Genomic DNA, 14,912 nt, shown 5'->3' with positions numbered 1-14,912 from the left:
CACCACCATAGGCTCTGTAGCAAACACACATAATGCACCTCACACATAACACACTCATCCCATACATTCACTTGCACATAGACCTACTGCTCACATGCTGTACTGTTGTTGTTGCACACCACACACACACACACACACACACACACACACACACAATCTTCTGTGTCTTTTCTGTGTTGGCTGTTTGTTGTAGCTTATGTCCTGTCCTTAGAGCTGAGTCCTTCTCCTGCCATGAGCACGCTTCCCCTTCTCATTCCAGCCACCCATCTGCTCGCCTCACCCTCACCCTCACCCCCCTCAGCTCATCAAACCCCCACCCCCTCCTCTAACACCTCCACCCACCTACTCGGGGACTACCAGGGACTCCTCCTCTCTCCTCTCCAGTGCCTCCCTTCCTTGTTCTTCCTCTTCCCTGCAGCCCCCCCCCCCCCGCCCGCCCTGCCCCGCCCAGCTTGCTGTGCCAGATGTAAAGGGCAGCGCTCAGCCTAGTGGCCTGCATGACTAGAGCTGCTGTGCTCCAGGTCCACACGTGCTCAGTGAGTGAGGTGCTTTAGTAGGTACTGTAGGGTCTGGACTGAATCCACAGAGTTTGTTCCTGAGGTGTGTCAAGTTGGTTCCCTCTGTCTCATGTCCCCTTGGATCCTGATTGGTTCCCTTGCTGCCTTGCTCCCTTGTTGCCCACCGGGACCACGTTGCTGTCTAGCTAGCTCTCTGGACGTCTCCCCATGGCTTCTCTCTGGACGTCTCCCCATGGCTTCTCCTCGCTCGTTCCCCCCCCTGTCCCCGTCCCCTGCTGGTGTCTCAATGTCTGACTGCATGCTCGCACACTGCAGCTAATCCACATGGTTCCATCATTTGGGAGGAGAAAGTGCATCCTGCATTAGCTGAGTCAGACTGCTGCATCCTGCAGTGACTTGTCACAGGTGGCTTTGGTCCCCCCCCCCCCCGTTATCTGTCACTGAATACACTGGGTCCTTTGTTGTCCAACCTTTCTGTTGAGGTTCTAATGTTTCTATGGTTTTACTCTTTCCTCCTTCTTGTCTCGTCTCCTGTATCTGCTGCTGCTTCCTCTTGTCCTGCCATCCCTCCTCCTCTTCCTCCTCCTCCTCTTCCTCTTCCGCTCCCTCTCCTCCGCCTGCAGCCTAGCTCCCAGGTAAGTAACGGCCCTTTTGGCTTGACCCCCCCCCCCCCACACACACACACACACACACCTCCACCCGTTACCTGACAGGTGCAACCCCCCCCCCCTCCCCCCATTCTTACTCTGGTGCCTAAACGTGTGAGTCTTTTCAGAGATATCTTATCACATCTGTACACTGTATGTCTCCTGAATGTTTCCAATCTAATCGTCATTTACAGTATGTCTAATATAACGTGTTGTGTGTCATGTGTGTCTGTGTATGTTTCTAATAAGCCTAACACATGTATGTTGGTGTCTCATATGTACCTTGTTTTACATGTCTCATACAGTTGTCTAGTGTGTGTGTTGTCTTTACTGAGTAAAAAAGTTGCTGTTGTATCAGTAATCTCTCAAAAGTGGTTTCCCCAACCAGATCAGGATCATTTGGTAGTTGTGTGAGTGGCAGAAAGACGGCAGTCATGATTGTAGAGGATTGAACTCCTCTGTGGTTTTACAGGCAAGCCAAGGACCAGCCTAAAAAAGGTCCAAACCTCAAACTGGGCCCTCAGGGGGACAAGAAAGGCAGTGGTCAAATCCTGCAGGACCCTCGCAAGGACAACTCTATGGACAGTGGCCAGCATATAAAGGTGTGTGTGTGTGTGTGTGTGTGTGTGTGTGTGTGTGTGTGTGTGTGTGTGTGTATGTACCCGACATAGAGAAAGACAGCTCTAGACAGTGTAACTCTTCTCTCTGTGTGTCAGTTGGAGGAGATGATGAACACTCTGGAGAGGACCAGGCAGGAGCTGGACGCAACCAAACAGCGCCTCTCCTCTACCCAGCAGTCTCTGCAGGAGAGGGACGGGCACCTGACCAACATGAGACAGGAGCGGAGGAAACAGCTGGAGGAGATCCTGGAGATGAAGTAAGTCGTCATGACGTCCCTCTATTGTTGATACATAAACAACACAACTCCCAGATACTGTGCGGTACCGGTTGTGGACTTTCACTTGAATAGCCGTAATGAGATAACCTCATAGCTTCTTCAGCTGGGTTGTTTTTCTTGACTGGGCTAAATGTCGTCCTGTCTCCCAGACAACAGGCTTTGCTGGCAGCCATCAGTGAGAAGGATGCTAACATCGCTCTGCTTGAACTGTCGGCCTCCAACAAGAAGAAGACCCAGGAGGAGGTGCTGGCTCTGAAGAGGGAGAAGGACAGACTGATGCACCAGCTCAAGCAGCAGGTCACTTTACATTTACATTTGGAACATTTAGCAGATGCCTTTATCCAAAGCGATATACAACAAGTAGATTTGTCTAAGTAAGTGAATCAATCTATACATCAGTCATCCTAAGAAAAACAAATCGATGCTAGGACCAAGGGCCATTGTCAGTCACCATGCTAGAAGAAGGAATTTAATACATTTTAAAAATATTATTTACTGTAGAGAAACTATACAAGTGGGTAGTGGGGATCAAGAGGTCTTTAGGAGGGACAGTCAATATGTAGCCTGAAGAGATTGGTCTTCAGTGTACAGTGGAACATATGTAGTGAGTCTGCAGTCCTCTAAATGTAAATCTAGTTACACAAACTAAATACTGAACAAAGGTATCAAATCTGTACCACTGAGCAAAGCTTATGAGGGCAACTGGACTTGTCCCACTGCTAAACTGTTTCATTTGTTGTTGTTTATCTTCTCAAAGAGTATCACATCTAGTTTGCAGAGATAAACAGAGGTAAAATGTACCCATTAAGAGATGTTCCTGTTTATGATGCAGAGCTCAGGTTGAAAGAGTTTTTTTTTAGGCCAGTCAACAACAATGTTTCTGAACAGTAAGATTTACAATGTAGTGAGCACTTTGGTTTGATATAGCAACACACACACACACACACATTCACACACACACACACACACACACACACACACACACACACACACACACACACACACACACACACACAAACACACACTACTCCTGCAGGGGTAGAGGAGAGGTAGGCTAACAGCACCAGTACGGTTTGGAGAACTTCAAAAGGTCAGGCGGGTCATTTATAGACGCCGATTTGGGGATTTATAAAAAAAACTATGTGGCAGGAACATGTGCCCACCACGCACACTTCGACCCATGCGTACACACATAAACTCGAGAAATTAGCAACTGTGACTCGAGAGACACGCTTTGAAATGAATACCATAGTGTAAAATAAATCAGAATATTACCTCTCACGTATTGAAGAGTTCCTTGGAGTGCACACCAAAAATATATGCGCACACTCCACATATCTTAACTGTACATATCACTCTGTACATATATCTTTACTGTACATATCATATTGATATTCATACACACATATTGACTTTTTACATTCATATTCACTGCACGTATACTGACTTTATATTCATTTTGATTTGATTAGATTTGGTTATTAGATGTCAAACTGCGTTTCGTTGTCTCGTTGTCTACTTGTACTCTGTCAATGACAATAAAGTTGAATCTAATCTAATGAAGAGTTCCCTGGAGTGCACACAATAAAAACATGATTAAGGATAATAGATACAAACGGAGATATGTTTTTTAAAACAACCCCTCAAATATGTTGTACAGTTTAATCTGGAATAATATTTATTCGACCTGTAATTAGTATTATTATTATTATTAACAATACCTCCATGTTATGAAATTGATTCTCATAAATAATAAGAACAATTAAATTTAAACTGATGCCGTTTTCGAGATACGAGTTTATCATGTGTTCACTGCACAGAACTGTTGCACAGAATTTCACAGGTGTAAATGTATTTTCTGTCGGGATTTGTCGTCATGCAGTCAGTATGGATTAATATTAATTAGGCGTTTCACTGACCATTTATAGGCAACTATGGGTGTTAAAAGGGTGGGACAAGACGCTCGCTCATGTGCATACAATGTGATTTCTAAGGGAAAAGGCGTGCGTACACACTGTGTTATAAAGGCGTGGGACGTGCGTACACACTGTGTTATAAAGGCGTGGGACGTGCGTACACACTGTGTTATAAAGGTGTGGGACGTGCGTACACACTGTGTTATAAAGGCGTGGGACGTGCGTACACACTGTGTTATAAAGGCGTGGGACGTGCGTACACACTGTGTTATAAAGGCGTGGGACGTGCGTACACACTGTGTTATAAAGGCGTGGGACGTGCGTACACACTGTGTTATAAAGGCGTGGGACGTGCGTACACACTGTGTTATAAAGGCGTGGGACGTGCGTACACACTGTGTTATAAAGGCGTGGGACGTGCGTACACACTGTGTTATAAAGGCGTGGGACGTGCGTACACACTGTGTTATAAAGGCGTGGGACGTGCGTACACACTGTGTTATAAAGGCGTGGGACGTGCGTACACACTGTGTTATAAAGGCGTGGGACGTGCGTACACACTGTTATAAAGGCGTGGGACGTGCGTACACACTGTGTTATAAAGGCGTGGGACGTGCGTACACACTGTGTTATAAAGGCGTGGGACGTGCGTACACACTGTGTTATAAAGGCGTGGGACGTGCGTACACACTGTGTTATAAAGGCGTGGGACGTGCGTACACACTGTGTTATAAAGGCGTGGGACGTGCGTACACACTGTGTTATAAAGGCGTGGGACGTGCGTACACACTGTGTTATAAAGGCGTGGGACGTGCGTACACACTGTGTTATAAAGGCGTGGGACGTGCGTACACACTGTGTTATAAAGGCGTGGGACGTGCGTACACACTGTGTTATAAAGGCGTGGGACGTGCGTACACACTGTGTTATAAAGGCGTGGGACGTGCGTACACACTGTGTTATAAAGGCGTGGGACGTGCGTACACACTGTGTTATAAAGGCGTGGGACGTGCGTACACACTGTGTTATAAAGGCGTGGGACGTGCGTACACACTGTGTTATAAAGGCGTGGGACGTGCGTACACACTGTGTTATAAAGGCGTGGGACGTGCGTACACACTGTGTTATAAAGGCGTGGGACGTGCGTACACACTGTGTTATAAAGGTGTGGGACGTGCGTACACACTGTGTTATAAAGGCGTGGGACGTGCGTACACACTGTGTTATAAAGGCGTGGGACGTGCGTACACACTGTGTTATAAAGGCGTGGGACGTGCGTACACACTGTGTTATAAAGGCGTGGGACGTGCGTACACACTGTGTTATAAAGGCGTGGGACGTGCGTACACACTGTGTTATAAAGGCGTGGGACGTGCGTACACACTGTGTTATAAAGGCGTGGGACGTGCGTACACACTGTGTTATAAAGGCGTGGGACGTGCGTACACACTGTGTTATAAAGGCGTGGGACGTGCGTACACACTGTGTTATAAAGGCGTGGGACGTGCGTACACACTGTGTTACAAAGGCGTGGGACGTGCGTACACACTGTATTATAAAGGCGTGGGATGTGCGTACACACTGTGTTATAAAGGCGTGGGACATGCGTACACACTGTGTTATAAAGGCGTGGGACGTGCGTACACACTGTGTTATAAAGGCGTGGGACGTGCGTACACACTGTGTTATAAAGGCGTGGGACGTGCGTACACACTGTGTTATAAAGGCGTGGGACGTGCGTACACACTGTGTTATAAAGGCGTGGGACGTGCGTACACACTGTGTTATAAAGGCGTGGGACGTGCGTACACACTGTGTTATAAAGGCGTGGGACGTGCGTACACACTGTGTTATAAAGTCGTGGGACGTGCGTACACACTGTGTTATAAAGGCGTGGGACGTGCGTACACACTGTGTTATAAAGGCGTGGGACGTGCGTACACACTGTGTTATAAAGGCGTGGGACGTGCGTACACACTGTGTTATAAAGGCGTGGGACGTGCGTACACACTGTGTTATAAAGGCGTGGGACGTGCGTACACACTGTGTTATAAAGGCGTGGGACGTGCGTACACACTGTGTTATAAAGGCGTGGGACGTGCAGCGTACACACTGTGTTATAAAGGCGTGGGACGTGCAGCGTACACACTGTGTTATAAAGGCGTGGGACGTGCAGCGTACACACTGTGTTATAAAGGCGTGGGACGTGCGTACACACTGTGTTATAAAGGCGTGGGACGTGCGTACACACTGTGTTATAAAGGCGTGGGACGTGCAGCGTACACACTGTGTTATAAAGGCGTGGGACGTGCAGCGTACACACTGTGTTATAAAGGCGTGGGACGTGCGTACACACTGTGTTATAAAGGCGTGGGACGTGCAGCGTACACACTGTGTTATAAAGGCGTGGGACGTGCGTACACACTGTGTTATAAAGGCGTGGGACGTGCAGCGTACACACTGTGTTATAAAGGCGTGGGACGTGCGTACACACTGTGTTATAAAGGCGTGGGACGTGCAGCGTACACACTGTGTTATAAAGGCGTGGGACGTGCAGCGTACACACTGTGTTATAAAGGCGTGGGACGTGCAGCGTACACACTGTGTTATAAAGGCGTGGGACGTGCGTACACACTGTGTTATAAAGGCGTGGGACGTGCAGCGTACACACACTGTGTTATAAGAGAAAAGGCGTGGGACGTGCGTACACACTGTGTTATAAAGGCGTGGGACGTGCGTACACACTGTGTTATAAAGGCGTGGGACGTGCAGCGTACACACTGTGTTATAAAGGCGTGGGACGTGCAGCGTACACACTGTGTTATAAAGGCGTGGGACGTGCGTACACACTGTGTTATAAAGGCAGGGACGTGCAGCGTACACACTGTGTTATAAAGGCGTGGGACGTGCAGCGTACACACTGTGTTATAAAGGCGTGGGACGTGCGTACACACTGTGTTATAAAGGCAGGGACGTGCAGCGTACACACTGTGTTATAAAGGCGTGGGACGTGCAGCGTACACACTGTGTTATAAAGGCGTGGGACGTGCAGCGTACACACTGTGTTATAAAGGCAGGGACGTGCAGCGTACACACTGTGTTATAAAGGCGTGGGACGTGCAGCGTACACACTGTGTTATAAAGGCAGGGACGTGCAGCGTACACACTGTGTTATAAAGGCAGGGACGTGCAGCGTACACACTGTGTTATAAAGGCAGGGACGTGCAGCGTACACACTGTGTTATAAAGGCGTGGGACGTGCAGCGTACACACTGTGTTATAAAGGCGTGGGACGTGCGTACACACTGTGTTATAAAGGCGTGGGACGTGCACCGTACACACTGTGTTATAAAAGCGTGGGACGTGCGTACACACTGTGTTATAAAGGCGTGGGACGTGCGTACACACTGTGTTATAAAGGCATGGGACGTGCAGCGTACACACTGTGTTATAAAGGCATGGGACGTGCAGCGTACACACTGTGTTATAAAGGCGTGGGACGTGCGTACACACTGTGTTATAAAGGCGTGGGACGTGCGTACACACTGTGTTATAAAGGCGTGGGACGTGCGTACACACTGTGTTATAAAGGCGTGGGACGTGCGTACACGCTGTGTTATAAAGGCGTGGGACGTGCGTACACACTGTGTTATAAAGGCGTGGGACGTGCGTACACACTGTGTTATAAAGGCGTGGGACGTGCGTACACACTGTGTTATAAAGGCGTGGGACGTGCGTACACACTGTGTTATAAAGGCGTGGGACGTGCGTACACACTGTGTTATAAAGGCGTGGGACGTGCAGCGTACACACTGTGTTATAAAGGCGTGGGACGTGCGTACACACTGTGTTATAAAGGCGTGGGACGTGCAGCGTACACACTGTGTTATAAAGGCGTGGGACGTGCAGCGTACACACTGTGTTATAAAGGCGTGGGACGTGCAGCGTACACACTGTGTTATAAAGGCGTGGGACGTGCAGCGTACACACTGTGTTATAAAGGCGTGGGACGTGCAGCGTACACACTGTGTTATAAAGGCGTGGGACGTGCAGCGTACACACTGTGTTATACATCAGACTCTTTGTGTGTGTAAACGTTCTTGCTTGTCTACATACGCAACCTTTTGATGCAGAGCTGCTGGTAGGGTAACCCTGGTAGCCGACTGGTACTTTCAAACCACCGCAAGTTGTTTATTAATATCACAAGATGTTTTAACCAAACCCTTCACCCTAACCTCAGGAGTGGAAGTCCCAGAGAGGCAGGGGGCTTTTTTTGTGAGGCCCACTGCCAAGGTGTGTGTGTGTGTGTGTGTGTGTGTGTGTGTGTGTGTGTGTGTGTGTGTGTGAGAGATAAACAGCCAAGGCAGGATACGTACAGGCGAGGCCAACTGACGGTAGAACTAGCATACTTAACCACAACATTCACACCTCCCACCCTAACCTAAGTATAACAACCATGTCACAGTTGGTGACAGTTGGACCACTTCTCTGTGAGCTGCAATTCCTTCGACTCACATACACGCGATGTATGTATTTTTAAGAGAAGTGGTCCAACTGTCACCAACTGTGACATGGTGGTTATACTTAGGTTAGGGTGGGAGGTGTGAATGTTGTGGTTAAGTATGCTAGTTCTACCGTCAGTTGGCCTCGCCTGTACGTATCCTGCCTTGGCTGTTTATCTCTCACACACACACACACACACACACACACACACACACACACACACCTTGGCAGTGGGCCTCACAAAAAAGCCCCCTGCCTCTCTGGGACTTCCACTCCTGAGGTTAGGGTGAAGGGTTTGGTTAAAGGGACACTTCATTAATTTTGAACATCACATTCATTATTTTGGGTCCTAGAGTCAAAAAGATAAGAGAAAATGTCCTAAGGAAATGACCCCCTGTTATGTTGATTTGGGTTAAAATTCTATATATTTGGGGTTAAAAAAAAAAGAATCCATCTGACTGGAAACGTGCATCTTTCTGCACGTGCGTTAACTTGAGTCTGCAATCGAAGCGGGAGGCGCTGATGGAAGAATCTGTGTTCACGCGAGCTGCATGTAAGAACGTAGCCAGTATGTGCATACAACATCGTATCTGGTAGCCTACTGGTACTTTCAAAACGCAAGTTGGTTACTGGTTTATTTTCTCAAGCTTACGTCTTCTAGTCATCTCTTTTTCGGGGTGATGGAGGAGAGATTGGCAGTGAAATTCCAGATAAAATCCACGATGGGACTTTGCTCATCATCCTCCGTCCTCACACCCTCATGTCTTTCCCCCTCCATTAATCTTCTGTTATTTGTCTCAGAGACACTATGGCATACAGTTTCTTAATAGGCCTACTCACTTAATTTGGGTGAGATGATAGGCCTAGTTTGCAACTTTACAGTTTTGGTAACTGTTTTTTGTTTCTCTACGTACTGTTACATAACCAGGTACATTAATAATAGTAATAATAATAATAATTATTATTATTAATTACAATTTACAATACAAATACAACAATTGGGGGTTCCTCAAAAGAAATGTGAGATGATGACCAAGGGTCTTTCTGCTGCTGACCAAGGGGAGTCCCGTTGATGGGGCCCAATTTTCTTTTAAACTCTGGAGGCTACTGTATTTGTTCATTAAGATTTCATAAATATGATATATTGTCTGAATTTGTCTTGTTTTATCTAAATGTTCCAATTATTTTCATTTCTTGTGCTGGTTTATTATGAACAATATGTAAAATCGCAGGAAAATAGCACAAATAATTGGGTGGGAGAGAGGGGCCGCCGCCACCGCCAAAAAATCTCACTCCAAACTTTTGGTGAAACTTGGCAGCCCTGATTTTTATGCCAGTTCGAAGTTTGATAAATGACCCCCCAGGAGTATGGAACACAACTCAGGAAGACATTCAAGCTGCTAACTCACTCTTCTCTCTTCCAGTACTGTGTTGAGTAATGAATAATCTGTTGAATTTTCACACCCACCATGTTCTCTTTTCTTCCACAGACACAGAGCAGAATGAAGTTGATCTCTGACAACTATGAAGATGATCACTATCATCCTCATCAGCCCCATCAACCCCACCCCCACCCCCAACCCCAGCCCCCTCACGCCCAACCACAACCCCAACCCCAGTATCCTCACCCTCCCCATCCCCAGCAACCCCCTTACCCCCATGCCCCACACCCACAGCCTCCCCCACAACACCCTCACTCACAGCAGCCTCAACCTCAGTACCCCCACCCCCCTCACCCACAGCATCCCCAGCACCCTCAACCCCCTCCCCAGCACCAACACCCGCCACGGCCCCAACAGCCCCAGCACCAACAGCCCCAGCACCCCCACCCACAACACCCTCACCCCCAGCACCCTCACGGGCCACCCCCACAGCAGCACCCTCATGCCCCCCCTCAGCAAGCTCCACACCCACAGCACCCCCACCCTCAACACCCCCACCACCCTCCACATGCCCCCCAACACTCTCAGCACCCACGCCACCCACCACCCCACCACCGTGGAGGGCCTGCCCGAGGACCTCCCCATGCCGGCCACCGCCCCTCCCAAGACCAGGTCAGACCTCCCTCTCTTACTCTGGTTATCATCACTCTTTTGTTCCATTAATTGCATTGACATTATTGAAGGAAGCACTTTCAACCTTTGACAGAAGACTTAAAGCAGGAGGCCTTTCAGTTTATTTTTCCTCTCTGCTATGTGGTCTAGTGTTGTTTTGTAGTCTGAATCTATGTTTAGATTGACTATAACGCTACCACAGCTCTGCCTGGTGACATCAAAACAGGCCTGATGTCTATTCTTAGCTCGCTTTCAATCATTTCTAAATTCAAGCTGAACACTTTCAAGCTATACTGTATATGGTACCAGGTTAAAATAATCTTGACTAACATTGATTTCCTATTTAAGTTTAATGCTATTCTGAATCTTTGCTTTTCTCTGTCACTCACTGCCTTGTGTCACTCTACCTATGAAATTCTGTCAGATAATGTCTTTTGACCTTCACTAACTCAAATAACCCCTTCTACTCCCTTCACTCCATGCTGATCTTTTCTGCTGGCCTATAACATTGGCACCAATAGGATGATGAGGAGGGCATTTGGGCATAATCGTTTCCATGACAACCAAAGTTCTGATGTTGTTCTGAGGGGTGAGACCTTCCTGCTTGATGTTTCTCTTCTGCTCCCTCCTTGTGATAGGACTGTTGTGTTCTTTGTTTCTTACCTCCCCCCCCTCTCTCTCTTCTATTCCTAGATGATTCAGTCACTTTTGGAGGGGCACAGCAATGTTATGATGCTGAAACACATCGACTACCTGACCAAACCTTTGTTATCACCACACAATCCACACTTAACTTTGGGGCGTTTATTTTTACTGAAGATCAAGGAGAGAGGGGAATCAGGTGGGAGGGCCAGGCGAGGAGACTGACAGCTAAGCAGGTACAACTGTAATCAGATCCTCAAGAGAGATGTCTAATGACCCATAGCACAATGTCATGTATGTGTGGAGTATTACTGTACATCGATTAATGTTTAAAATTGAATATGATTTTTCTCTGTAGTGTAAATGCAGCACACAGTTAAGAGTCCACAACAGAACAACACAACAACACGTAATGAATTATGCATTGCCTTACCTATTATGGTCAGTTGTATATTGTTAACTATTGTTAGATGATTTGCATGTGTTTGTATTCAGAATTGCACTCTGATTGTACTGCTTTTGTGCTTTTATAGATGACTAAGGAGCCATCATAGGAAGAGGGGAAGAAGCAGCATTGACCTCCTTCCTGCTCTGTAGAAACCCAGCAGGACATACATCAGCTAACTCTGGGTTGTCGGTTGAGTAGGATGGAAACCCTGACAGAGAGACAGGTGTGCATCCTCAGACAGACTGTGGGTTGGACAGATACCTCGACAGACAGACATATCAGCTCCCTGGTCGTGATCACAGCCCAGCTCCACTCTGGCTCAGAGGTCACACAGCTCAGCTCACCTGTCTGTCACCTGCTGACCCTGCCTGTCCCCCCCCTCACTGGCCTCTGTCTCCATCCTTGCTCCCCCACCTGGCTGATATCTACTGACTGGCTCCACCCTGCTCACCTGGTTTGCTTGCCTGTACCTTATGACTGGCTGTTTCAGCTTCATGCACATAGTAACTGGTCCTTGTGACCACAGTCCTTGCTCTGATTAGTTAACCTGCCTGGCTCAACCCTGTTTACCTGGTTTGCCCCTCCCTGCTAACCCAACTCACTAGCTCCCCTGCCTGGCTCCACCTCCACCGTACTGACAGTCTTGGCTTGGCACGGCTGCCTCACAGCGCTTCTTTCATTCATCTGTTCATTTATTTCAGTTTAAGAGTTGCCCTGCTCTCCTCTCATATATTTTATCAAGTGCCATATAGCTACAGCTTTTACATTTGCATATGAGTTTAGAGTTTAGGGCTATCCTCTTGGGGCAAGGTTCTTTACAGTGTCTATTAAAGCGTTTGTACTAGCAGCTTGTTCTAGCTGTACTACTTAATTGAGTGCTTTATGTTGAGGTGTTAGAGTGTCAGACATGTAAGAGCTCTTGCCTGACCAATAGGCAGCCACTGGCCCCAGCTCTAGCACTAAAGGTTCCTTTTAGTGGTCAATGGGCTGTTTGGCATGGCCTTATGGGTAGGGCCCTGTTCTGGGGGTTGTGTGGGGCCTTTTTGCTGAGGCTTCCATCTGTATTTCACTTCATATTACCTCAGTTGATAATCAGAAGCAGTCAGAACTCCAATCTATGCAGATGTGAATGCAGCTTTTTCCAGTCAGGAGTCAAGAGCACCGATCAAAAAGCTTTTAGCTGTATCAAGCAGTAACAAATCAGAATGGTCCAAACGTGCACCCACCAGACTACTTGTTTCTAAGAGTATGCACCTATGCACCTCCTCCCCTGTCGCAGGGATATTTCTAATGGTGCTTCCACTGGTGCTCAATGGAGTCTGAGGGACTGGCGAGGGAAACAGACATTGTTCAATCATGTCATTGAATAGAGAGTTGAAACCTGACTTGTGCATGAACAACTGTCAAAGACTGCATTGTACATATGATCAGTTGGAGGGGCTTTCAATGTGGTCATTTTTACTTTAAGACCTACAGGAAAATATATTTTATTCTTAGGATAGATTCCATTAGAAATACTATTATAGAATGTGAAATGGTCTTCAATAAATGTTTTAGATTACAGGTCTAATACCACGTAATCCCCCCCCCCCCCCCCATCGCCATCTCTCTATTTCTCATCCTGTGCTCTTTTCCCTCAGCAGTCTGTGATAACCCAAACCTAGTGACCTGTTTATCCTTCTCAACAAGGTGGCCTGGGCCTCATTAACATTGTATGCATATTCTATATATATATATATACATGTATATATATATAACATATATATATAAAGAGATCTATAGAGTGTGTCCATTTGTGGTCAGAATATTGTGTCAGAAAAAAATTGAGAGATGTTTTGTTTTTCAAACTGGTCTGAGGGTAGAGAAACTTACTCAGCGTTGTTGTTGAGGGATGTGACTTTCCTCTGTTTTGTACATCGTGAGAAAACCCCCTTAACAGAAAGCTACATTCCCTCCCTGACTCTCCTGCCTGCCTGGCATACGAAACAGTTCAAGAGAAAGGAGAAAGGAGAAAGGAGAAAGAAGACTATTCCAATCTGATTTAGAAGAGCAAAAATGACATTCCTGTTGCAGGGTGAGAAATCGTTTTTGAGACTCACACACACACTGAGGCCACATGGCCACCGTTGGGTTACAGTAGGACCTGAGTCTCTGCAGCGAGACATCCTTCTATTTTTGCATCTCACTTAAGTAGCAATGAGATTATTTCTGTAGCACAGCAGAGAGAAACTTGCACTTGGGAGTGAGGACTATCAGTAACATCGTTAAAGTGGAGGTTTGAGTGACTCCGTTGTGGATGCATTGTCCAGTCTCTCTTTTGTGTGTTTGTTGTCGTTGTCGTTGTACCCAAGAAGTGGTGACATTCGTGACCGTGACAGTATACTTATAGTGGCAAAACAAATCAGACTGTTACTGCCCCCCTCCCCTCCATCCCCCATGGTGCCTGTGTGTGTCCTTCCTCGTGGCATATGTTGTGACTGTAAGTGTCCCATCTTCCATCAAATCCAGACAAAGGCGATCCATCCCTTGTCTTGTCTGCATCTGCTTCACAGTTTACTAGAGCCTCACATGTCCTCTCATTGACCAACAATCACCTGTTCCCATTAAGACATTGTGTGGTGTGTGTATTAACAAATTGGTCAGGATTTGAAGAAGGAAGACAATGCAGGCAGACGGAGGAGTGAAAAACCTCTCACTTTACCATCAGGGGGATGGATTTTGAATCCTCCATTTTCAGGTCCTTTACTACTGAATACTTGAAGTAGGGGGTTCTCCTACCATGAAATAGCTGATATATATAATGTACATGGTAGAAAACGTGGAACACCTAAATTGTGCCCATGCATGCAGATTTTTATGTAACGTGCCAACTGAGAGTGATTACTTGTGGAGAATCTCCTGTCCTCTATGCAGATGAGATCTCTATGTGCAATCAAGCAGTTATAGGAGGTATCAGAGGCCTAACAGGAAGAGTTAAGTACACAAGAAGTGAAAGGCCTACAGACTCACCAATAGCTATCAAAGGAGTTACAGTACATGCCTCCTGATTCTAATAGGAGTATGATACAACTGATAAAGGCATAAAGATTAACTCTATTTGTTGTGTAAAATGTTGCATTTTGTTTATTGTATGATGTTGAAAATGCAAACCTTTGGATCAAACAAAACACTGTGACCAATGCCAGAAACATTTTTGTTTTACTTATTGTAACAATTGTGTTTTTACTTTTGTATTACTTTTTTGGGATTTAAGTTATCTTTATTTTTTCTGTTGTTTCAGCTTATT

At 46.7% G+C, this 14,912-nt stretch overlaps 1 protein-coding gene across 1 annotated transcript in view; it reads left to right on the top strand.

Moving 5' to 3' along the window:
• Positions 1-11,117, top strand: part of erc2 (ELKS/RAB6-interacting/CAST family member 2) — a gene marked incomplete at its 5' end in the record, with an annotated part of 41,048 nt that extends 29,931 nt beyond the window's left edge. Inside the window, 5 exons of the mRNA XM_080548049.1 lie at positions 1,638-1,767; positions 1,882-2,042; positions 2,213-2,360; positions 9,973-10,536; positions 11,058-11,117. Of these exons, the coding sequence (XP_080404175.1) occupies positions 1,638-1,767; positions 1,882-2,042; positions 2,213-2,360; positions 9,973-10,536; positions 11,058-11,084 (1,030 nt within the window). The 3' untranslated portion in view covers positions 11,085-11,117. The remainder of the gene's footprint in view (positions 1-1,637; positions 1,768-1,881; positions 2,043-2,212; positions 2,361-9,972; positions 10,537-11,057) is intronic.
• Positions 11,118-14,912: the final 3,795 nt, after the last annotated feature.

The sequence above is a fragment of the Nansenia antarctica genome (assembly GCF_963989245.1).
Source record: "Nansenia antarctica genome assembly, chromosome: 18".
In the NCBI taxonomy this organism is placed as follows: Eukaryota; Metazoa; Chordata; class Actinopteri; order Argentiniformes; family Microstomatidae; genus Nansenia; species Nansenia antarctica.
Note: the sequence above shows the minus strand (reverse complement) of the source record. Positions and strands in the feature narration are given on the sequence as shown.